The sequence below is a fragment of the Macrobrachium nipponense genome, chromosome 34, assembly GCF_015104395.2.
Source record: "Macrobrachium nipponense isolate FS-2020 chromosome 34, ASM1510439v2, whole genome shotgun sequence".
NCBI lineage: Eukaryota > Metazoa > Arthropoda > Malacostraca > Decapoda > Palaemonidae > Macrobrachium > Macrobrachium nipponense.
In genome coordinates this window covers 2,868,441-2,893,450 of record NC_061095.1, presented here as the reverse complement: position 1 = coordinate 2,893,450, position 25,010 = coordinate 2,868,441, and the positions used below count along the sequence as shown (strand labels likewise).

Sequence of the window (25,010 nt, the reverse complement as noted above, 5' to 3'; positions counted from 1 at the left end):
GCGGAGGTACTTCCTGGAGGATTGATGGATGGGTATCTGGAAATACGCATCCTTCAGATCCACCGAAAGCATGAATTCGTCCTCCCTGATGGGATCAAGCACTGAACGTGCTGTTTCCATCGTGAACCGAGTCTGGCGAACGAATCGGTTCAAGGGAGAGAGGTCTATCACCGGGCGCCAGCCCCCCCGAGGACTTCTCCACTAGGAAGAGTCGGCTGTAGAAGCCCGGCGACTGATCCTGTACGATCTCCACAGCACGTTTGCTCAGCATGGCTTCTACTTCCTGCCGAAGCGTCACGTCCTTGGTCGAGCCAGGAACGTAGGTTTGCAGATGGACCGGGTTGGAGGTGAGGGGTGGCCGAGACTCGAAGGGTAGTAGATATCCCTCCCGAAGGATGTTTACTATCCAGGTCTCCGCACCGTAGTGCTGCCATGTTGCCTAATGGCTCGCCAGGCACCCCCCAACTTCCGGCAGCAGGTGAGGGGGAACGCCGTCCCTAGCGTTTCCCTCCTCTCTTCGACTTCTTCCCAGATCCTCCTCGAGAAAAGGACTGGGAGGAGGGCTGGTTGCGGTCACTCCTTACAGCAGAAGTCGAAGGCAGAGTCTTTCCTCTCGGCTTCGACGAGGCGACCGTCTTGGCCGCAGAGGAAGCGCTAGCTAAGCTATTGGGCTTAGCCGCAGTCGTCTGAGGTTGCCCAGCCACCTTGGAGACTGCCTGGTGGACAAGACGGTCACTGTCGTCAGTGCGCTGCTGTTCCACCACAGCGTCCACCATCCCTCCGGGGAAGAGACAGGCGGAAATCCACACCAGTCCGTTGCAAAGACCCAGAGCCGCCTCACGCCCAGCCACCCTGGTTGGCCCACAGGTTAGCCATCTTGTGGGCCAGGTAGGCGATGGCCCAACCCCCGGACTGGCACAGTCTCACAAAAGCCGGGTCCCCTTCAGGAGTGATGTTCCCCAAGGAGGCCATGGCTTTCGACACTGTGAGGGACCACAGGTCGAGCCATGAGACTGCTTGGAATGCTGCCAATGCAGTAGATTCCAAGGCAAGTGCTTCCTGCTGCGAGAACAAAAGGTTCTCAGACAGGAGCTGCGGCAGAGACACCCCCTGAGTTAGCCTAGCTAGCTCCAGGTTAACTTGTTAGGGCGGCAGAGGGTCCTCTGAAGGCACGTAGAAGCGCCTCTGTCGTGGTAGAGGTGGAGGAAGGAGCTTGGCAAATCTACCGGACCGAAGCGAACCCTCCTGTCCGGAGACGAGAGCGTCCACTTGGCTCAGCACGCTGTCAGCCAAGGCCGATCGCGGCAGACCCACCATCGTCCTGGGTTCCTTCTTAGGTCCCCAGAATGACTCCAAGCCCCATGTGGGCTCGGTAGGTGGGAGCGGCGATCCTTCTCCGAGGTCGTTGTGCTGACGAATCAGAGCAATTACCTCCGCGAACAACCTCTGGATCTCAGGAGTGACTGCATCCTGTGGAGACGGACCGTCAAGCCCGTCCAATGAGAATGCCTCCCGAGACCCTCCTCCTTCCATAGGAGGAACCACGACAGACCCCTCCTGGTCTCCTCCTGCCACTTGCGCGTACGATCTGGTTGGTTCGAGGACTGTGCCAGGTTCGTAGGGCGTCGTGGCGGGATTGCGAGGAGCGCGCCCCTCGCGATCACTCCTGATCGCCTCACTCTTCCCAGTGAAGCCTGAGGAAGTTGAAGGGATCGGAGAGGCAGACCTGACGCTCCCACTGCGCCCACCGGCAGAACCGGTGTGCTGAGGGGGCTGCAGGCAATCGCCAACCCGCGGTGGCGATCGGGCTGCAGGCCTGGTCGAGCGGCTCTCCCGGGGAGAGCAGCTGGACCAAGAACAGTGGCGACGGTCCCGAGCGTCAGAAGAGCTGCTGCTGGTCCCCCTCTCCGCCCAGTCCCGGTAGGAGCAGCGGTCAGGGGACCTGCAGAGTCCGCTGTCATGGTGGGAGCGAGGCCTGTCCTTACGGCGCGTCACGCTGCTTGGACCAGCCGAGGCTGGTTCAGGGGACCGCTTCCTCGCCTCAGCCCGCGAGCGGTCTGGGACTGTTGCGTCAACCCTGGGTACCAGCGCGTCGCCGCGAGAGCGATCGCTGGTCTGGTGAGAGTCGCCTGAGTGACCCCCACCAGTCTTCCGCTCCGTACCTGGATCCTGGCGCCGAGTGGACTTGGTTGCCTGGGTCTTGGCTGTACGGTCACCCGCAGGTGACTGTACACTCGGTGACTCTCGCGAACGAGAGGCCGAGACGGTACCTGGCGTCGAGGCAGAACCCCTGGCACCAGGTGAGGAGTCTTCTTCTTCCTTGCGGAAGGAGAGACAGGCCCCGTTCCCGAAGGAACAGGAGGACCGACGGAAGTCCCAACCTTCCCACCGGAATGGGACGGACCCTTAGAAGTCTCAGCGCGAGCCTTCTTAGGGGGGGAGGAGGCAACCTTCTTCTTCTTCGGCTGTGGGGCCTTAGAAGTTGAAGGGGAAGCGGCGGCAGATGACGACGACGACGAAGACGACACCTTTCTCCTCTTCTTCTTCTTCGTCAGCTTCCTCAGCACCACCATTAGGTCTTCCATCCAGGACGGAGCCGGGGCAGTTGCCGAAGCAACAGGGCCCGACTGCACCTGTCCGGAAGGACCTGGGGTGGGAGCAGCAACACCATGGGCAGGAATGACGGCGGCAGGAACTGGTACCAGGGCTGGAGCGGCAGCATACTCAGGAACAGGAGGCGGGGCAGGAACTGGCAGCATCCTCTGCACAGGAGGCAGGTCTAGAGGAGAGCTCTTGGGACACCGGAAGTCCGGGGCTATAGCAAACCCAGGTGGCGGCATCACAGCGGGCATCGAACCAGGTACGGCGGAGCAGCGTAGCCCAGCGTGGACACCATCGTGGTAGTCGTGTGGTCAGCCCGTGTGTTACCGACATGGCCCCTCTCGCCAGGTGACTCGGCAGCCCCTGGACTGTCGGTGTCCCTTGCAGCCCCAGTGAGTACCAGGCCCATCCGAGATCTTCCCCCATGGCCAGCAAGTCTGAGGAAGGAAAAGTCGGGTGAATTGGGAGGGGGGGGTCTCGCCCTCGCCCGGGGGGGACATTTCCCACCCCGAGTGAATGGAGGACCCCGAGTACAACTGGATATCGAGGTCTCTCGCCCCCCCCACCTCCACGCTCGACTGATCGAGAGTGGAGAAGGAGTGAGAAACCTCCCCCGAAGGGGAAGGAGCCATACGAGGGAGCTGAGATGGAGGGAGAAAAGAGGAAGACGTGTCCGTGACCAAGGGCGTAGCCGGAGAACCCTCCGACGACTCCTTGGCCGGCTTGCGCGGCTTCTTCCTCCCCCTATAGCACTCCCACTGCTCCTTTGACCAAAAAATACAAGTATCACGTCTCGGTGCGAGAGCATTCTCGCCCTCTACACCAAGTACAAAAATCATGAGGATCAACCTCTACAGATGATCGGTAGGCCCCACACTTACGGCCCTCCACACCAGGGCACAATCTGCGGCTGATGGGGTGCGAGGGGGTCTCTCCGGCTCTCATGGTTCCATATCATAGCAATAAAGCACTGTATGAATAAAAAAACACACACGTACTTACTTATATCCTTTGCACTAGCACACAGTAAAAGGAAAAGCAAAAAGTCTTCACGCAGTGAAGCAAACCAAGCATACGACAGAAGCGGGCAGAGAGACGAGCAGTACGTCCATCCACTAGCGCAGCCGAAAGCAAAGTGACTCCTCTCCTCACAGTCGAGCTGACTGCCAACTGCCGGACAAGTAGTTAACTACCAAACCCCCTTGTTCGAAGCTTATGACCGGTTCAGCTGCCGCTAAGTACCTTCCTATTGTTAAAGGACCGAGGGTTTGTATACGTATCGGAACAAATGGGCATTCTGTGACTGATGAGGTTATGAAACAGTTCAGTTCAGTTAGGTCCTGCCCTTTTGTAAAAGGTAATCCATCTGGGTAGGTTGACCAACATCTGCACAGGAGACTATACTAATGGTGCTTGGCAATATAATCCCTCCAGCACCCAGCTCTTTGAAAAGCCATGCAGTAACTTGCACACTTCTTCAGGAAACCCTTGCTCCACAGCAGAATAACTCAAAAAGGTGTATGACTGTTGGTTAGCCACAGCTGCATGAAGTAACAACAGAAGTCCTTACGAATTAGAAATGTCAGTATTTAAAAAATATTCATAGTAGCATGGGTCTTAAAATGGAAAAACAAATCCCAAGTTATGCAACTAAAAATATATTTAATAATAAAACTACAAAACTTTCGAGAATCTGTATAATGCATCCTGCTAAATCTGAAAAGGTTGAATTGTACAGATTCTTGAAAGTTCAGCATAGTTTTATTATAAAACTTTTATTATATTTTTAGTTACATAACTGTGAATTCATTCCTTAAATGTCATCAGTTATAGTTCTGCACACAATCCACCCATTTAGTATAAATAAATTCTTGTATACATACACGGGCAATATAGTATATGCAACAAAAACAGTCAAGAATTATCAATGTTAATCTCAAAATCTCTCAAATATATTTTCCATTAAAATAACTTGACTTAAAAATCAAAATTCACAGATGAGAAATATTTTATTACTTTTTTGAAGAATAAATTTTCAACATATTTGATACTAATGAACACCGTTGCTGAAACCAAGTACAGTAATATAAAAAGCTGTTAATAGAAATTATTATACATCCTACTGCACTTCAAAATCATTACAGCTGATACTAAACATTTAAAACCAGTTGTAACACTTTCCAATGACATCTCAAATTAAATCTCTTTCTCATAACAGATAGACCTATAAACCTTTCGTGTTAACGGATATATTCAGCATCTTATTCACAACCTTCACTATTAAGAACCTGTAAAAGAAAAAAATTACTTCTAACCAAAGTTCTTTTTATGCATCCTACAACACATTTGGAATTTACAAACGACAAATTTGCATTCGAACCTGAAATGATTGTGTCCATCCTCAACTCCAAAGCCGTACGTAAGTTACTTAATAAAGCATCTTCTATATAAAGCAAAGGAAATACAGATACTGTATAAAATACCAATGACATTGAACATGAAACGAAACCATCCTACGCGAATGGTGAATAATCTCATAAATGTATATTTTTTTTGGAAGAGGGATCGTACTGGTACGAACGACTACACCAGCCTGTTCACCATCCCACGGAGAGTCTTTGAGTGAAGTGACCTGCACTGAGAGAAACTGAGTTGAAATTTTTGTTTTAAAAAGGTCAAGTCTAGACAAACTTGAATAGCATAAGAGCATCATTATCTTACACGTGATCTGAATGACAAAGAAGTACTACAAGAATTTTACAATCGGCCGTTTATGAAAAAAGGTATACATTGACTTGTGGCAGACTGTAAAATAGCCCCCTTTTCCCAAAATGGTTTATCACGAGAAAAAGAATTTTAAGTAGACATTTGTTGAGGGGGATAAACTAAAAAAAAAAAATAAAATAACTGAATGAAGAGTTTTGCCAGTGACGACCAATCAACAAAGACTTAACAAACAAGAGGAATGATCAGCGCAAGAAATACTTGACAGTTAAAACAATAATTGCAGTCAATGGCAACAAAAAATGTGTTCATACTTGGAGCATTTACAAAGTAAGGTACAAGTACATTACAGACAACCTCTCTTATTCGTGGCAAATATGATTCAATTGGTCAAGTTTGCAAGAAATGAGGTTGACCTTTTAATTCATACTGGACAAAATCTAATATTTTCCTTATGTTAAGAACATTTCAATTCTGAAATCATACATAAACATGCCAATACCTCACGAATACAAAAGGTCAACTGTATATGTATAAAACTTAAGTTGATAATCAGTAAAGGTGGATCCACGTTAAAAAGACCACGGCAGTGAGTTCGGCATTGCAATTCGCATATTGCAGGGTATAGAAATTTTCAATACATTTCTGAGATTTTCGACAAATTTTCAATAAGCAAGAAAATTTGCACGACTGCAAAGCTGACCTCACTGCTGTGCCTTGCAATGGACACACACACACAAATCTTGCAGCCAGATATACATTTACAGTAACGTAGCAGTTAGATTAACAATGCTTGTTATGTGTAAAGAATAAAATAATGGCACATTCCAGTATTTTCACCTTCGAAACTGCCTGCTACTACAGTGCGTAAAAGAGCAGCTGAAGAATAGTCAGCGTCCCACACACCGTATGTATCCGGCTTACGTCTAACATAAACATAATCATAAAATAAATGACTAAAAGTAATGAAAGCAATCCAATACAGAACTTTAATAAATGAGCACCATAACTTAACACTTTTCCAATTGCAGGCTAATTTGGACTTTCCATTGTCATTGCAGATTCAATTAGGGTCGTTAAAATGAAACCAAACAAAAAAATAAGTATGGCATTAACATAAGTCCGACAAATTTTTATAAAAATATCTTTTAAAAAACTTTTCTTGGAACCTTCAAAATGAAACGGAACCTGTCAGCATAGAAATGCCCTGGGCCAGAGCGTAGCTATATGACGGTGACCCTCAACAGCCAGCAGGTCGCGTTGCTGCTACTGACATCATTGCGTGTCTTATTCTGACCTAAAAAGTGTCATCAAAATATCTCCAACTTACTGAACACAGGCAGACGATGATGCACACAAAAACATGCACACACACTAACATTCCAATATCTACATGCAGTCCAGTTTTCAGCAGAATATTAGATATTCGTCTCGAAGAGTTTACGATTTCGTAAAAAGATAAATCTGGTCATCTGGAAACTTCCACTGCGGAAAGCAATTTGATGGCTTCTTCCACACAGAAACCTTCAATTTACATTGTCACACCAGCTGGTAAAGGTATTTGTTAATTAATAGTGATAGTTCAAGGAACACAGAAATCAACTGTTTATCACTTTTGCTTCTAAATAACCCAAAACCACCTATGTAAATTTAAGCCTATGTAGGATTTAGTTATGTATGAATAGGTACAAAAACTATGACATTCGAAAAGAATTTCTGAAACAAATACTCTATTCTTTAATGCCTTGATCAGCTAATGCAACTCACAGTAAGAGGTTTGTATCAGAGTAGGGAACACAAGCGAAAGACAGCCTGTTCTTCTCTACTGAGTCAAAGTTCCAAATCTTTCACAGCACTAAAAAGAACCAGAGTAAAATTATCATACTGTACATACAACATATATACCGCTTAAGCAAAAATATCGACATGAGAGTCAAACTGAGCAAGCACAGTAACAGGTATAAACTGTAGTATAAAAAAAAAAAAAAGATATCAGGAGGAACTAGAGAAAATAAACTGCAAAATTAACTGAACGACAAGTTATCAAGAACTGGGGCCTTCATTTGCTCCTAATTACTACTCAGGATAATATCAGATCGACTAGAGATTCACTATAGGTGGGGGAGGGGGGGGACTGAAAAGTTATAAAAGAAAAAAAATGTACCTGGACAATGCTTACAAGCATGCATATACACATACACACGTACAGGACACAGACAGTGTATGTGTTGAAAAGATAAATAAAAAACACAAGCAGATAAGGCAACATAGTAATGTATAAACTTCACAGAATTTTAACATGGCACTGTATGCTACTCATATAGTTGTGTATAAAGAAACAAAAACTACGGTAAGAAGAGAATTGCTAATGAGATGCTATTAAACAAATAAAAAAAAAAGAGGTTATGTTAATGCCATCTAACCAATTTGAAAAACCAATGGAAAGACACACACACAGACACACAGGACGGAAGATGTAAACAGAGAAACGAGAGAAAGAGAGAGAGAATATAGAACAATAGTGGAAGACAGGGACAACCAAAGACAAACACAATCCTATGCTCTAACGGGACAGGGTAAAAGTTCCATTATAAAAGATATCAAGAGACCTTGACACATAAAAGCGTAGATTTTTTTTGTGTGAGTCAAGAAGAACCGCATTGATATCCGAGACGAATGACATACGTAGTAGGTTTCCAACTTTACGATACTACGAACGAAAAGGAATGTAAACAATATATATCTATATAAGTATATATATATACTGTATAGGGTCAAGATGAGCACATTTAAAAATAGGAGTCAACAACCTATTCAATAAATTAAGACAAAAAGTACATTATTGCGGTGAGCCGAAGAAACAGAATGGGACTACAGTACATACTGTACAACTAGACTGTATTGCATACACCTAAAAGTTCTCAAAGAAGGGACAACCATCCCAATAAATTAAAAAGTCAAATCTGCACTGAATGTGAGGGAGGATGTCTAAGGGAATGACCTATCCAGATGAACGTGAGCAGACGCAAAAAGGGAGGTTGGGTCAGCGGGGGGTGGGGGGAAAGAGTATTCAAGAAAATAAATGTACAAATAACTTTGGTCAACCAACAAAATGAAATGATGACGTGAAATAAAACTGACATTATGCAAGTGGAACTAATGCATACAACTGATATGATTATGGGATGCAAATTTAAGTATTGTTGGCAGAACTTTCCACTACAGATCCGTGACTTAGATCCTCCTGAGATGATCCCCGGCTTCTGCTCACTCCCTCGTTGGGCTCTTGAGAATCTGTTTCCTTCTCCTCTTCTTCTTCTTCTTCTTCATTTCCTTCTTCTTCTCCTTCTCCTTCTCCTTTTTCTTCTTCCTCTTCCCTCACCTCCTTTTCAGCATCGTCGTTATTTGCGACCTCTTCCGGGTCTGTCGGACTTTTCTCTTCAGCTGTGTCGGCTCCCTCTTGGATGATTTTAACTTCCTCTTGAATGATGTGATTAGGATCCGCCAGTGTCATCTTCTGCTGGCATGTGGACGGTGAGTGTGCTGATGATGGTGTGGAGTGGTGATGGTGACCGCTAGGGAGTAGGAGACTTACGTAACTGCTTTGAACTGGTTTGTGCTTGGCCAGCTGTTCTACTGCCTCCTCCATGCTGAACCACTTGCGCTTACGACCTGTGGAATAGGAAACAAATTAGTAATGGCGATGTTTTGTAAGACCTGACAAACTCGTGTTTTACGTGGTATGTTAATGCAGCCTTGAGACCTAGGAATAAATTCATCTATAGTATAGTATAGTATACTGTATAGCAAACCTCACATACAATTCAATGTAACTTTTGGAACTGCCTGCTTACGGTTCTATATATTTGTTAATGTTTGTGTTGGAGACAAGAGTTGTCAATTTTTTTTTATTGAAATACTGATTTTTAATGAACTTCCAGCTTGGCTACTTTAAAAACATTAACATTGACCTTATTACTAAAGACTTCTTGGCATGGAAATTGCAACAGATTTGGCAACAAGACCATTTGTGACTAAGAACAATGCCCTCTTCCCAATGAAAGAGGCACTGTGCATCTCTCCTATAGTGACTGTGTTCAAGTTTTAAGTTGCTCCCATGTTTGATATCAAATTTAAATATGTTCTCCACTCTATGGAGATAAATGAGGACTACAGACTACCTAATATCCTTTACGAGACAAGTCTTTCCCATCAACTCCAACAAGTCGAACCTTTGCCAGTCATGCTCCAATAAACAAGCCTTGCAAGATAAACAGCTCATACCTCCCCCAGTACTTCACATTTCTGGATATACCAGAACTTTGCATTTCTGCTGTATTAAACTGTAGTGTACGAGAGCTGAACGAAAGAACCAGGTCTTACCAAACACTCTTGATTCATCCCATTCCTCCATCTCTTCCGTTACGACCAGTACATACACGCTCGTTCTGTGGCCCCGTTCTGAATTCTGAAATTAAAACAAACACCACTGAAGAAAGGGAACTGAATTATAAATAATCAAGAATTTTTAAGTAATTTTGAGATTTTATAATATACAAACCACTATGATTCATAGACACAAATAAAGCTCTTTAAATTTCTTTAAAACCAAGTTCTTAAGAGAAACACCTTTGTCAGAATCAAATATGACAGGAAAAGCAAAATCCATTTTTCTACCAAAAAGTGGCTTTTTAAAATAGTCCAGTTTAACTTGCTGCTGAAGGAATGGAAGCCAGGCAGGAGATCCTACAGCAACTACATACCAGTCTCATGTGGGAAATTGAAAGAAAATGATATTGTTATGATACAATAAAGTTTGTTCATACTTACTGGCAGTATATATATAGCTGTATTTTCTGAAGTCCGACAGAAATTCAAAAACTTCCGGCACACACAGTGGTCGGCCAGGTGTTTAGTACCCATTCCCGCCGCTGGGAGGCGGGTATCAGGAACCAGTCCCATTTTCTATTCATAATTTTTATTTCCACTGTCCCCTGAGGGGAGGTGGGTGGGTACTTAATTATATATATCTGCCAGGTAAGTATGAACAAACTTTATTGTATCATAACAATATCATTTTGTTCATGAAACTTACCTGTCAGATATATATATAGCTGAATCCCACCGTTGGAGGTGGGAAGGACAGAATAGAAGGATTTTGGGAAACAAATGCATGCAGATGATTTACATCTTGGTTCCACCTGTTAGCATTGCTGGCTTCGTGGTTATTGCCACGTAAGTCTGCTTGTGCTACTAGAGTTGCCAGCGAGGTAGAGACCTATATAGCTGGTGCACTCCAGATGATCTGTCAACAGGGGCGAGACCACGACGTGACTAGACATATTGACCATACCATGAGGGCTAAGAAGTAAAATAAATATATATATAAAAATATATATCACCACCTGACCAACCTAGCCAAAGTTAAGTGTGTTAACTAAGGCTTAAGAGTTAAGAAGTCACCGTTGTCGGCGACTCAACTACTAAATTAAGAGCTCTTCCTAACCATTTTCTACAGGATAGGATGAGGTACTACTTGCCCCCAAGATTGTGTCTGCAGACACGTATGGCCCTAGCGAGCAGCAGATCTCATATGCCATCTTCACATCTCGCAGGGAGTGTGAATTGAACACAGAGTTGCTTCGCTAAAACATGGTACTCAGGATGTTGCTGAGTGCCATGCTCTGTTGAAATGCTTCCGAGGCCGCGCCCTCACCTCGTGAGCATTCAAATCAAAAGATTTCAAATCTTTGTGCCAACACAAGAAGGAGCTTTTTTGAAAGAACTCCTTAACAATAAAGCCAGGGTGTTCTTCGATATGGGCAAGTCTGGTCTTTTCGGAACACTGCAGATTGTCCGTACGACTTCGACTTTCTTGAGTTTTATGTAGATAAAACTTGAGAGACCTGACAGGGCACAGGACTCTCTCTGGCTCCTGCCCAATAACTTGTGCCATCCTTGATTCCAAGCTCCTGGCCCAAGAACAAGACGGGTTTCCATTCTTAGGCCACAACGGAAGGCTTAGAGAACGCACCGCCTTGTGTTCTCTAATGCCAAAACTTCTGACGATGGCTGAAAACCTCACTAACCCTCTTTGTCGTATCTAGGGTGGTTAGAAAGGGCCTTCCTGATCACGTGCAAGAAGTTAACAGGTAGGAGATGTTCGAATGCTTTGACATCAAGAACTTCAGACTATGTCTAAGTTCCATATTGAAAGCTTCGATCTGGACATGCAGTCAGTCAGTCTGTACTAAAGTCAGGTGACCGACCAGTTGACCAGTCAGACGCATCAAGGACAGCAAGGCTGTACCCTGAAGGCCATAAGGCACTATTCTTCGCTGAAGGATGAGTGTCTGGACTGCCTGGGCGATTCAAGCTAAGCAAACCTTGGGGTATGAACGCAACCCAACGTCGTTAGCGAATCAACTCCTGAGCCACTCCTGACTCGAGCTTCTGGTGCCAGGAGAAAGGAGCGAGGAGCAAAAAGGCGATTCAGTCCCGAAGGACGAATGCCTGACAGTCCAACCTGGTCTCATGTTAAACGATCATCGGGGGTGTGTAAACGCAACCGACTTCGTCAACAAGAAACTCAGGGCTACTATGTGTCTCCTGATCTCGCACGAGTGTCTGACTCCGAGAAAACAGGTGAGACAAAAAGTAGATGGTGAGCGAGTTTCGAGATTCCACAGAACTCAAAGATCGTGAAGGGCTTTGTTGTTTGACAGAAGCAAATCTCTGAGCCCAAAGGCCGTCAACAACATATTTGCGTATTCTTTAATAGTTGTGACTGCCAGCTTATCCCATTCTTCAAACGGAAAGGGAAGACGGCAATCTTATGCTGTCAACCTCTCGATAGTCTGAACGTAGTCAGACTCAGAGTGGAGAGGTTATAGGTACCTTTCGTGATAAAGTAGACCGACTCTCTCGGAAAAGGTCCTTGGAAGGACGTGACCTCTGTGAATCTAGGATCTTGAAGGCCAACATGGGGCGATTAGCGTCATTGTCGCTCCCTGTGATGGTATAAATCATCTTATTACATTTCCTAAGCGTTTGAAAAAGGGGAAAAGAGATTAAACATCTATCCCTGTTCAATATCATAGCGAAGAGATGTATGAAAGGACGTTCCTAAAGTCTCCATAACTCTCAACATACTTCTAAAGAAAGATTCCACTCGGAAGTCAGTAGTTGCTGCCGTCGATCGAGACGATTCGTACGGACTTTTGCAATCCTGTAACGAACCTCTAGAGGATCGTTACATTCTACGTCTGTTGTTATAATAGGCTCTTTCTCGTAAACCGAACAGGGACCGAGAGAAGATACTTCCTAAGATATGAGAGAGCTGTGGAAGATCAGAGTTGATATGGACCACTGGTTCCAAAAACTCGTTTCCAGGACTGGAGGGACGACAGAATTGCTTCCACTTCTTTCAGATTATGATCCAGGACATCTGAAACCCTCTCCAGATGTCCGGCACCTTCTTTCTATCACCTCAAGTGATACTTAACGCACCGAGAGATGTTCAGAATCATTCCTAGATCTTTAATAAAAAAAATTTCAGTTTCCCGGTAGGAAAAAACTGTAGAGGTCTGAATTGCAGTCTATTCAGGGAAACAAACTTCTTTAGGAAGGAAATGGTCCCCAGCAAGCTCATCCATTCCCTCACACAGTATGTTTACTTCTCTAAAAAGGCTGCGCTTTGCCTAAGCAGGAGAGCATATAATAGTGAAATGTTGCGGTAGACTCGTAGTCCTATACCGTGCGGTAACGAGCACCGAAAGGAGTAAGAGATATCTCTGAGAACATAGTAAGGCAAAACGAATGCAATGTTTATTCATTCATGTAAGAAATCCCTCAATCTAAGGCTAAAGTCCGTGATTGTAGGGCAGAGATACAGTTAGTCAGTCAATCCCGCAGGAGAGAGAGAGACGTAACTGCCAGCACAGAGATACGGTTAGTCAGTCAATCCCGCAGGAGAGAGAGACGTAACCTACAGCGCATGACAGCGAACGAGCTGGTACTGCTCGTTTGGACTGGCGGAGAGGACAGTGACAGCAGCAGCTTACGATCGTCGTCTCTTAACTTTATGCCTGGTTGCCAGCTACCCTATTCTACGAAGAAATATGTCCGTAATTTTTAGCATAGAGAGACTCTCAAGCTGGTATATTTAAGCGAAACAGAAAACGCTAAATATATAGATGCGTTTGTGTCGTCATAACACTACCATACAACGGTAAAAGATAAATCGGAAACTCCTGGAAGGCTGCAGGGAGTAACGATTAAATGTCCTTAAATTAAATAGACAATAGACCTCTCGGTTGCCATCCGAAGAGGTAACTACAGCAAGCGTATATGACTTGAGCAACCAGTAGTAAAATAACGCAAGGCAAAATATGATATTATATTGCAATAAAGTTTTTTCATACTTACCTGGCAGACATATATACTATAGCTGAATTCGGAAATACAGCTACATACATATCTGACAGGCAAGTTTCATAAACAAAACTCAAGAGAATTGAAGCGGACAGCTCAAGCTTCTTATGTTATTGGACATAAGCGTTCATTGACGTAGTCTACAAGTCTATTTCTTGTACGAGTCTGCGAATGATGAATGAGAGCTCTTCCGAATCTTGTCAATAAGAGCTTATCCGCTTACGCAATATAAAGTTAATGAGAAGTTTGTCAATGAGAACTAACCCATTTACGGGACAAAGAGATAATTTGTCAATGAGGGGATACCCACTTACTTGAAAAAACGATAGTATATTGTCAATGGGGGAAATTCACTGAATTGACAAAACGTAATCCAGGAAGTCGAGCATTTTATTTTCGATTCCCGTCTCAAACGAGGAAGGGGCAAGAATCCTGTTAAGAGACGGCTTACGACAGGTAGAACGACGATGTTCAATTCGGCAGCGTAAGTCCCGACTAGGAACTAACAAAATCTATCATCTGAAAAGCCCTTTCAGATGGGCTAAAAAGCTTGCAAAATTATCCTGGGAAGAGGAAGAAACTCTCCAACCAGCTTCCTCTCCCGTATCAAAATTTATTGGCAGTATGGCAAAGGAAGTCCTGTCTTGCGCTTTCCTCCTTTTGATGAGTGCCTTTGCAAGAATCCTACTGAACGTAGCCGAGAGTCCTGACGTGCAGGACGTCGAGCTTTTACATAACCCATAGCTGCCTTACCGCAAAGTCTTGACTGCGGTAGAGCAAAAGAGATCTTTCCTTGAGCTTTCCATAACTCCATCCAATCCTGGACTTTACGAAAAGCAATATTACTGACAAAGACCTCTATAATTCACGAAACCCGTGGTCTTGCTGGGTTTCGAAAACGAAGTTGCCTTTTCACTTTAAGCTTCCTCCGAAGCACTGCTTACTTCACATTCTTCGCAGGCGATGTAGAAGGGATCACCGAAGTTAGGTAAAAAATCTTTAGGCCCAAATCAGCTTGAAGACTTCAACAGAAACGTTCAGCCAGGCGACACACCATGGCGTGCGCGCATCGGCGTCCACTGACTAGCAGCGAGCACGCTCGGGCCGTCCATTGGCGAGCAGCGAGCACTCTCGGCGCGCCCTGCTCGGCGTCCACTGGCGAGCAGCGAGCACTCTCGGCGCGCCGCTCGCGCTCGGTATCCACAATGGCGTGCGCTCGGCCTCGGCCTCTACTGGTGCGCGCTTGGCGTGCACCCGCGCGCTTCGCCTGGCGTCCATCCGAACGTCCCGTCCAAGCCGAGCGTCAAAAAAAAACGTGCAGAAAAGCGTCACGCTCCTGACAGGCGTCAATGCAAGCGAAACTGCCTTCAGGGAAGAGCATTAGACATCTCGGAGAGAAAACCGACTGCACGAAGCAGTCTCAGGTGAAGGGTTGATCGTGTGAGAATACGCGGGGCGAGGGAACGCCTTCTTATTCTCACAGCAACAAAGCTAGGACGTCCGCGCTCAAAAGCGTCCTGCTAATATGACTTGCTTTCCCTTTTCTCGGTGGAAAGACGTACACGAGTTCAGGCGACGTTCGCCTTCTTACTTCTCACTGCAACGCATGACGAGAGAGAGAGAGAGGGACGTGAAACGTCCTCTTCTATAAAGCTTCTATTTAGAGGGCGCGAGTCCTTCCGAAAGCTCCAAACCCTGCGCAGGGAGGACGCTTCGGAGGACGAGAAGCAATCCTTCAGGATTCGTGCACGCACTTTGGCAGCCTGGGAGTAACTTCAGGTCTGCCGAAGGCACGTCAGATCGGTGGGAGTTCCTCGTAACCCTCCTTCGGCTTTCGACAATGCTCTCTCCCTGTTCCTGGGAGTCAAGCAGAGGTCCCGGCCTAGAGGCGAAAATAAGGCCGATCTGACGCACCCTCCACTACACAAGGGGCACTGTCACTGCACTTAGCCACTTCACTTTTTGCTCTCCAAAGCCAGCACTTTCGATTCTAAGTTACGAATCGATAGAGTATCAGAGAAAGGTCAATACCCTCTACAGAAACTGTTTAGGGCCCGAAGGCAACATTACAGGGTTAGGAGTAACAACTACAGAAGTAGCACTTTTCACCACAATGATAGGAGAGCGAGCACCTTAGATTCCAAGATACAGATGGAATCTATAACGTAAAGGGCATTACCTCACGAGACATATTTATAGCCCGTAGGCCATACTACAGGGTTAGGCAAAATAGTCTACAGGTAGGTTAGCCTACCCTGACTTTGTTTACTGATTAATTGCGTACATATGAAATCATACGTCTTCCTTATGGAATTAGACAAAGTCTCACACTCCTTACATGACAAATCTCAACAAAGAAGCAAGACACATAGCCCTCGTGCATATCGAGTGCGGAACTACCGAAGCTTTCGGTAGCCACACCCTATCTTAGCAGAACAACACCCTCTGAACTAGCCTAACTAGATTCAGATAAACAAAAATGAATCATATTCAAAACAATTTAAGATAGCGTTATGCCTAGCCACAAATCCAAGTCAATAAATCAAAAGACAATTAGGATATTTAGCGGCCATGAAGTTTCCAAAATCCTAAGACGGAGGTACTGAAAACAGGTGTTTCCAGCACCGGCGACAGAAAAATTATGAATAGAAAATGGGACTGGTTCCTGATACCCGCCTCCCAGCGGCGGGAATGGGTACTAACCACCTGGCCGACCACTGTGTGTGCCGGAAGTTTTTGAATTTCTGTCGGACTTCAGAAAATACAGCTATATATATATCTGACAGGTAAGTTTCATGAACAAACTGCAAATCCGTATACTACGTATCTGTAAATCTTTGGCACATCTGCTTGTGCATGTGGTGATAATAAGATACGTATTTGTAAGTGTAGCCAATATACATATGCAGAATTGTCTAGGATCGTGCACCTAATTCCTCATTGTTATGTTCTTTGTTTATACAAAAACCACCACTGCATCCAGATGAATTAACCAAGCTGCAGAAATTCAAATGTGCAGAAGTGCTTGACAGGGCCATTATTCACCATACAAATATCAAGTAGTACTACAGTGAATTATGAATACAACGGAGTCACATTTCTTGATTCCTACTAAATCACTCAAGAGATTTGTTCTCAAATTAGCATAAAAATTAAGCCAATTTGTAGTGGTCAGCAAAATAAAGTCATCTGTGCCTAACCACTTAACCTACATGATTGCAAAAGTAATGTCCTCTAGGTACTGCAAGGGAAAAGCCTCATATCAAAGATTGTAAGCGCCTCAGTGGCGTAATTGGACTGGTCTTGGCCAGCCATCTTATATTTCTCTCAATGTAACTTTACTTCCCTATACCACTGAGCCCTACAACTTTTTCTTTGTGCCTGTCTTTACTGATTTATGAAGCATTCCTCCCTCAGGAGATAAGACTATCATTTCTTTAAAATGCTGACTTTTCCCTTCCCCACTTCTTTCTTGTTTATCAAAATTCTATCAAATTTTTGGTAAGATAATTAAACCTTATTCGTACAATTCAACCGATTTTCAAAGCACTATTCTCATCCTAACAGACAATCCAGGCTTAAGCAAAGCAAGAGTTTTGTCTGCATATGCATACGAACAAATACAAATTATGGGAGACAATGGAAGAAAAGCAGCAAAAAAAATGGTACAGACGTACACTCAGTACCTCTCATGTTCAATAATAAACTCATCCAATTAATTTATGAAAGAGAAAAAAATAGAAAAATACCCACCTCAAACACACCAAGACAGCGTCCAAGCATACCACATACCCCTGCTTCTTCCCGCACCTCTCGAATGGCAGCCATATCTGGTAATTCGTCAGGTTCGACTCCGCCTCCTGGAACTATCCATAGTCGAGAGTCCCTTCTGGATGACACCAGCAGAACCTACAAAAAATAAAGTTTTTCATTATCTTAAGCTTAAAAAAAAAAAACAGTACTACTTTATACTATGTATATATATGTAATAGTACACTATATATTATAGGGCACCAACTAAAAGTTTTTTTAATGAGTAATGAAGTAACTATAGTACAGGCAGTCCCCGGGTTACGTCAGGGGTTCCGTTCTTGAGACGCGTTGTAACCCGAAAATCGTCGTAAGCCGGAACATCACCAAAAATCCTAAGAAAACCTTACTTTTAATGCTTTGGGTGCATTCAAAACTATGTAAACTTCATTCTTATTGCATTTTGTATCAAAAAAACCTTCAAATATTGATTATTTTGCATTTTTGGTGTCATATTTATTCTGCCAGATGAGCGTTGTAGGCGTCGTAACCCTGGAAATAATTTCTGATGAATATACTTGAAAAGGGCCCTAACCTCGGAACGTCGTAAGCTGAACCCATTGTAACCTGGGGACTACATGGAACATGTCTGGGCTAGGGATGGATCAAATATGGCATGAAATGGGAAATCTTCTCTAAAATACTGTAGGAGCTGACGTAAGCAAGTTGCAACAAAGCGAGCCTTGCCCAGATGATCAATAAGTGTGTGATATCAACACATTGCAAAGTTGCAGTTGTATGTCAGCAATTAATTAATGGAGATTAAATTTGTCAAAAAACTTATTTTGGAGCTTGTTTCTTGTTAAATGATTGTGGTACACTGTTACAGCATTACAGAGCTGAGCTGTGACGATAATTTACCTTAGTTTAACTGTTAAGACATCCTAAAGCCTTTAAAAAACATAAGTTCTTGAGTTTCTTGTGACTCAAGCAGGGTACAAACACTAGTGGGAGTTCTGTGGCTTGTATTAATAACTGGACAATGATCTGTTCCAGTATATGAGATTCCTACTAAGGATTCTTCAACCACACTAAACCAGAGATGAGGGAGGTTACTCAATTCACAATTGCATCATGGGGAGGTACATGCTGCATTCATTGCTAGAAGAGATATAGTGTCATTACCTCATTCATTATGGTGGTTTCATGGCCCCAACCATTAACCACTTCTTAAAAGTAAGGGATTAAGTACAGTCCCACACAGTTACATTGGTAATCCTAACCTCCTCCTTTAAAGAGGCAGTTCCAGCCCACATCAACAAGGTTGTCAAGACTGAGTAGTACATTGTAAACCACTGGGATGTACAATACTTAATGTGGAACAAATGGTTTATGCTATGAACCAAAATTGCTTAGTACACGATTCAACCATCTTGTGATTGTCTCAGTATCCTAGTAAAAGAGCCTCTAGCAATTAATACAGAGCCTGTAACATGATCACTCCACAATAATGCAAGTAAATGGTAAGAATAATGCCAAGTTATTGTTGAGAACGGCTGTCATTGACAATGCCCTCAATGTGGCTACGTTGTCATTACAGTAATAGTTCACATTCTGCAGAATCTTGGACACATCTCACATAGTGAATCATGAGTCGCATATCAAATTTCCATTTACATACTGTAACACATATATATGCTATTCTATGCCATTGCATTTGCCTCACTACTATTGGGTACTGGGGATTATTGTAATGTGCCAGTACTTCATTACAATGTAACTACACAACACCTTATGCTTGGGATTTGTTTCTGTTCCTCTGGTTTTATGTGGCATTCAAAAACTTATTTACATTAATCTGAAAGCATAAATGATTGTAGTATACTACGCAATGCACAGAGTAACAGATAGCGTCAATTCTGTATTTAAGTGCTGTAAAAAGCAGTTTCAGAGAAAAATTCTGTAATATTGAATGAACTCATAAATTATAAAAAAAAAAAGACAAATTAATTGTCATAACTGTGGTTAAATATAGAGTGCATTTGATGCCAAGTCAAATTAAACATCTTGGACACTTCTGAAAGTTAAGTGTTCTTGGCCTACACATTTATTGAAAATACGTAATAACATATTACGTATTATTACCAACAGGATATGAAGTATATTTGATCTTTGCTGTGATTAACAAAAAAACTGTTATAATGAGAAATATCAAAATCAAGTGAATTACAGTATGTAAACAAAAAGAAAAGCTTTAGTAAATGCCAGGCAAAACTCTCCTTCCATCATTATGCTAATAAAAGTACGTAAACAAAATATACAATACAACACAGTACATATGTACAGTATAGAGTATTCAAAAGTACATATTTTTCATGCTTTTCATGTGTTTCACAAGTTTAAACCATCATATTGCTATAAAGTGATTCTTAGCATGAACAGGTTTAGATTGCTGTGCTATCTGGCGCAATTTTTACCAACGATCATCGTCCTTACTCAACATCCGGTCGTTTATTAAACCATGGCATGTACCCAACACCATATTTTTTCATGTACACTACGTGTATTTATCATAAATCCTGTGTTTTATTTATTCTCCAACTAAACAATCCAGTTTTCCTACTATGAGCTGCCATAAACTGTTAGGCAAGTCGCCAAGAAATTGGTAATGAAAAATGTGGGGGTCTGTCAAAAGCAATGTTTTAAAAGCAGGTTAAAATAATAGGATGGTACTCATCATAACATAATATGTGCAGCCGCAGCACTCACCTGTCCTAATTAAAGAATGTATCTTAACCTAACTTTAGGTACAACATGCGACCAACTGCTTCAGCATTGCCCCCCTCAATAACCAGGATGTAAAGGCCCAATTAGATTTCCCATGCTTACCACTGGGTATATATACCAAACAGATGGCCACAATCACAATGGCAGTGAAGAGGGTAATTTTAGGCAATAAATCTGCACAGACTGCATGGAACGTTCCCGCGAATACGACAGCCTCTAGGGAATGGGCCGTCAAATGTATTACACCGTGTTTAGCACTTGCCCCTGGGGGTTTATCACAGTCGACCCCCCAAAAAAAACAGTAAATTTTTTATAAGCAACCGAAATACTATAGGAAACTGCAAATTCCAAAGAAATACCAGACACGGAGTTAGCAGCTAGATTTACCATGAAGAAATACATGCGATTAGCCTAGGCTGATATAAGAAATAATTTAATTACAGGAATATTTAGCCAGAAAATAATCTACCTAATTACAGTCTAATCATGAAACTCAAAGGGCGCAGTAGGTAGCAGATGGACAATCATATTACCCTTAGGATCAAGGTCTAACCTTGTGTTACGTAACCAGATTGGTTCAGATGTGCGAGGGATCTGCCATTGGCGCATAGGTTTTCATCTTCTCATGGCATCAGTCACCTGCCCTACCTAACCTAGCCTAGGCCTAGACTGATTTAGGCCTATAAAAACCTGAGTTAGAGCGACGGAAACCAAAATTAAGCATATGGAAACCTCGCCTTAGGCATACGATCATTGAAATACCCAAAGCAATCTGGCCTAGGCCTATAAAAACCTGACTTTAGACCAACGGACCAAAATTAACCTGAATTAGGCCTATAAAAACCTGAATTAGGCCTGTAAAAACCTGACTTTAGACCTATGGAAACTTACTGTAACCATACGGAACCCTCTGCCTTAGCCCTACGTCCGATATAACCAAAGCAACCTGGCCTAGGCCTGGCCCTTCCCTAACCTAGGCCTATAAAAACAGGAAAAATCCTACCATAGGCCTATATAGGCCCACATATACTCACCTCGGTCTCATCCTTGTTGACGCAAATGCAAGCCGCCCTCTTGACAAACCCATCTTCGTCGTAGTTCCTGGCTTTCACCATCTCGCTCATAATAGACAGATTATTTCGGATAGGCCTACGAGGATGGTCCACTGTACGCACGCTCACACACACACACTCACCACTTCACTTTTTCTTTCTTTTAGGCCTTAGGCCTACCTACAACCGCCCATGTCTTATTATCGCTTGGGAATCGGCCGAGATTATCATCATCATTATCATCTTCATCATAGTGAGGGCGTTTGGGGGGTGGTTGGGGGGGTGCTTGTGGTCGTGAGGGGAGCAGGGGGGGTGGGCAATAATTGACTAATTAAGATGCTTTGTTTGGGTTTTTAAAACGACAATTATTATCTTTCAATATTGCTAAATAGGCCTAAGAATTATTCAGGGTTAGGAATTAGGTTTAATGGATACGAAATAATCCTAGTAATTATTAATATTATTACTAGGAATATTACTAGTAATTATTAATCAAATAATTGGCCTAATAATTGACAAAAGCAGGAAATAGGCCTGATAATTAATTATTAGTAATCTAATAATTACAATATGCAATTGGATTATTATATAATAATTAATTAACAAAACACGAAATATGCTAAAGTTAAATTCAGAGATTTAGAGGCCGCCTTTTTAAAGCATTAAATACAGAGTTTATTTTTTAAATTAAAAATAATTTTTAAAATTATAAATGAGATTCCTAAATCGAGATTTAACGACTACTATTAAAAATTATTATTACGAGAACACTTGTGTAGCTGGTGGTTTTATTTATATTATATATAAAATAAAAACTGAGATTCTATATGAGATTTACACTCGAAAAAAATTCTTTTCAAATGAGGATTCTATAATAATCACTATACACCTTTAAAGGTGATTTCAAATCAACCATTTAATAGGTTTAGTCACGATTATTATTATAAGGGGATTGGGGGGGGGGGGCGTTTATAGCAGATAAAGGGGGGTGGGGTCGTTAAAAAAAGCGTTTGCGAGAAAGGTTGGTTGGAGGAAGTTAGATTAAATAAAATAGATTTATGAATATAATTTTCTTCCCCTCCAAAAAATACGCAAAACACTTAATAATTTTTTAAATTTAAATTTCGACAATCACCGCACTACGGGGGGATGGGGGTGGGGGGTTCGCAAACGAGAAAGATGGTTAAATTAAATATATATAAGGTTCTTCCTCCAAAAATGCCTAAAACGGACTTAATAATATTAATTTTAGTTATTTAAAATTTTGATAATCACCGTAAAAAGAGAGAAGGGGTTGTTATTTTTTATAAAAGAGGCAGGGGGAGGGGAGGGTTTATAAGGGGGGCGTTTGGGGGAGGAGGAGAAGGAGGAATTGGAGGAGGAGGAGGAGGAGGTAGGAGGAGGAAGAGCGGCGGCCTATAGGCCTACGGACACTCGCTTCTACTTGTAGTAATTGAGATAGAGCAGTAAACGACCAGTTCTGTTCGCGCGTCCGGCACCCATGATTTTCACAGAGAGGAGGAGGAGGAGGAGGCGAAAGCGACTTCCCAGAGGCACCGGAAGGTCCTGTTGTGTCCCTGGTTGTTGTTGTTGTTGTTGCTCCCTTTTGCACAACAACGCGACGATGGCTGACGACTAAACTCCTCTTGTGGTGTCTGTGTATCTCTCCCGCCGGCGTTGCCAACGCCCCTCCGGACGCGGCGGGAAGTAGCTGGGTTGCTGGCTAAAAAAAGTGTTTTTTTTTTTTCTCTCTCTCTCTCTTTCTCTTGTCCGTAGCCTGGTTTTTCTACAGATATTTATATATATTTCTTTAGAATAATGTGTGTATATTCATATATTCTAATACAGGAATTACAGTAAAACGCCCATCGAGGGAGGTGGGAAGTAGACGGGTTGCTTGCTAAAAAAAGTTTTTTTTTTCCTTCCTCGTGTCCGTAGCCTGGTTTTTTCCTACAGATATTTTTATATATATTTCTTTAGAGTAATATGTTTATTGTTATATATTCTTATTCAGGAATTATAGTAACACGCCCATTGAGGGCGGAGAGAAGTAGCTAGCCAAGTGGCTTTGTTTTTTTATCATTATTTTAATCATAATTTATCAGAGGTGCTACCAATCTAAAGATTGGTAGCACCTCTCACAATATTTTCAAAACAAAAACACGTGCATGCATATTAATCGGTAAGGAATGCCCCAATAAACAATATATGGACTATTTTCCATTTATAAAGGTAAATGGGCACAGAAATAGTATTACAAATCTTAGAATTTTATTGGTCTATTAATTCGGACAGTTAGCAAATTCAATTTTGAAAGTGTGGCTATTAAATAAATTTTGTTTCAACTTCCAGATGTTTTACGGATTTCCAGTTTTTAAGGATTTTGACTTTAGTTTACAGAGAGCAAATCAGTTAAGCACCCGAGCATGTACCTAGGCATGAATACTTTAGACCAAACCTAAAACTGGTTTGTATTACATTTCTAATTTTAATATAATCCTGATTTCCAGGGTACCGTGAAATCTGATTAGTAGGAAAATATTGAATATTGAATAAAACTGTAATGCTGTAACTGGAACATAAGCCGGAAGTAAAGAAGTATATATTAATGCAGTGTGGCTGCTGAATTATCTCAACTTCTCTAGTCCTATAGCTCGCCTAACTGACGCGTTGTCCACTATAGGTCTAATGTATCACAGGATATTTTCATATAGAACATCCACCCATAGATGGTTAAACTGACACAAAAAACGAATTATATATATATATATATATATAGTATATAAAACAATACACACACACACACGTCTTTCACTAGACATATAAGGACAACACGTTGTAGCCTTGTAAAAAAATATACATATAAAAAAATACATAGAGCAGAAAAAATATGTTAGAAGGTATTGTTGTTTCTTTGTTTCCGTTAAGGTTTTAGGCTTACTTTGTTTTTAAAACCAATAGATGGATCTGTGAGTATGTTGACTACTAATTTTGACACTGGTTCACCTCATTGAAATAAAAATGACCAGGAAAGTTGTGGCTCGTAAAACGCTCGGTCTCGGATACTGTCCAATGAATAATTAAGTGTACGTTACTCGTACATTTCAAAACTCAAGTTTGTAACCCCGGTTTTATTTTATTTTAAAAGTTCCTCGTCATACCCTCGCCTAACTCGACTGGATTAAACAAGTGATTGTTAAAATCAAGATTTAACCAAAACTTATTCTTATATAATGGAGACGTATAACTATTTTTTGTAAATGAGAACTGTGCTATTTGTGGTTTCATATACACGACCAATGCTTCATATCCGAGGTTCAACATATTCTAGGCCTACGGAAGTAGCAAGCCACTAATTTGACAAAGAAATTCTGCAGAAGACTTACGTAGGCCTAGTTTTTATTTAACTCCCTAAGGTTGAGATGTACCTGACAGATATAAGTTGGGGAATGGTAGTTTCTGAAGATTAATTTAAAGGGAGAAACTACAGTCTGTAGGCCTAGTTGGTGCTCAAACTCTTTCTAAAGGAATCTTAGAAACGAAATGAGGTTTTGATTAATGCCTATTCGAAAATGTATCAATATTTCCTTATAAAAGCATGAACAGTAACTCTCCTCGAATAAGTAGCCCAAGTTACTCCTACGAAAACTGTTTTAAACTGCT

General features: G+C 42.5%; 1 protein-coding gene across 1 annotated transcript; it reads right to left on the bottom strand.

The window, feature by feature from the left end:
* Nucleotides 1-4,597: 4,597 nt before the first annotated feature.
* Nucleotides 4,598-22,301, bottom strand: LOC135207832 (diphosphoinositol polyphosphate phosphohydrolase 1-like). Its single transcript, XM_064239689.1, has 4 exons — nucleotides 21,330-22,301; nucleotides 17,512-17,667; nucleotides 9,709-9,793; nucleotides 4,598-8,997 (listed from the first exon to the last, which is right to left on the bottom strand). Exons 1-4 carry the CDS (start codon nucleotides 21,417-21,419, stop codon nucleotides 8,519-8,521), a joined length of 810 nt encoding a protein of 269 aa, XP_064095759.1. The 5' UTR covers nucleotides 21,420-22,301; the 3' UTR covers nucleotides 4,598-8,518.
* Nucleotides 22,302-25,010: the final 2,709 nt, after the last annotated feature.

Bases quoted from the DNA above. Each gene is read 5' to 3' on its own strand.
- LOC135207832 (XM_064239689.1), bottom strand. From the start codon at position 21,419: ATGAGCGAGATGGTGAAAGCCAGGAACTACGACGAAGATGGGTTTGTC. The intron at 17,668-21,329 runs GTGAGTATATGT...TATTTTTTGTAG, and splicing joins TCAACAAGGATGAGACCGAG to GTTCTGCTGGTGTCATCCAG. The intron at 9,794-17,511 runs GTGGGTATTTTT...TTTTAATTTCAG, and splicing joins GCTGTCTTGGTGTGTTTGAG to AATTCAGAACGGGGCCACAG.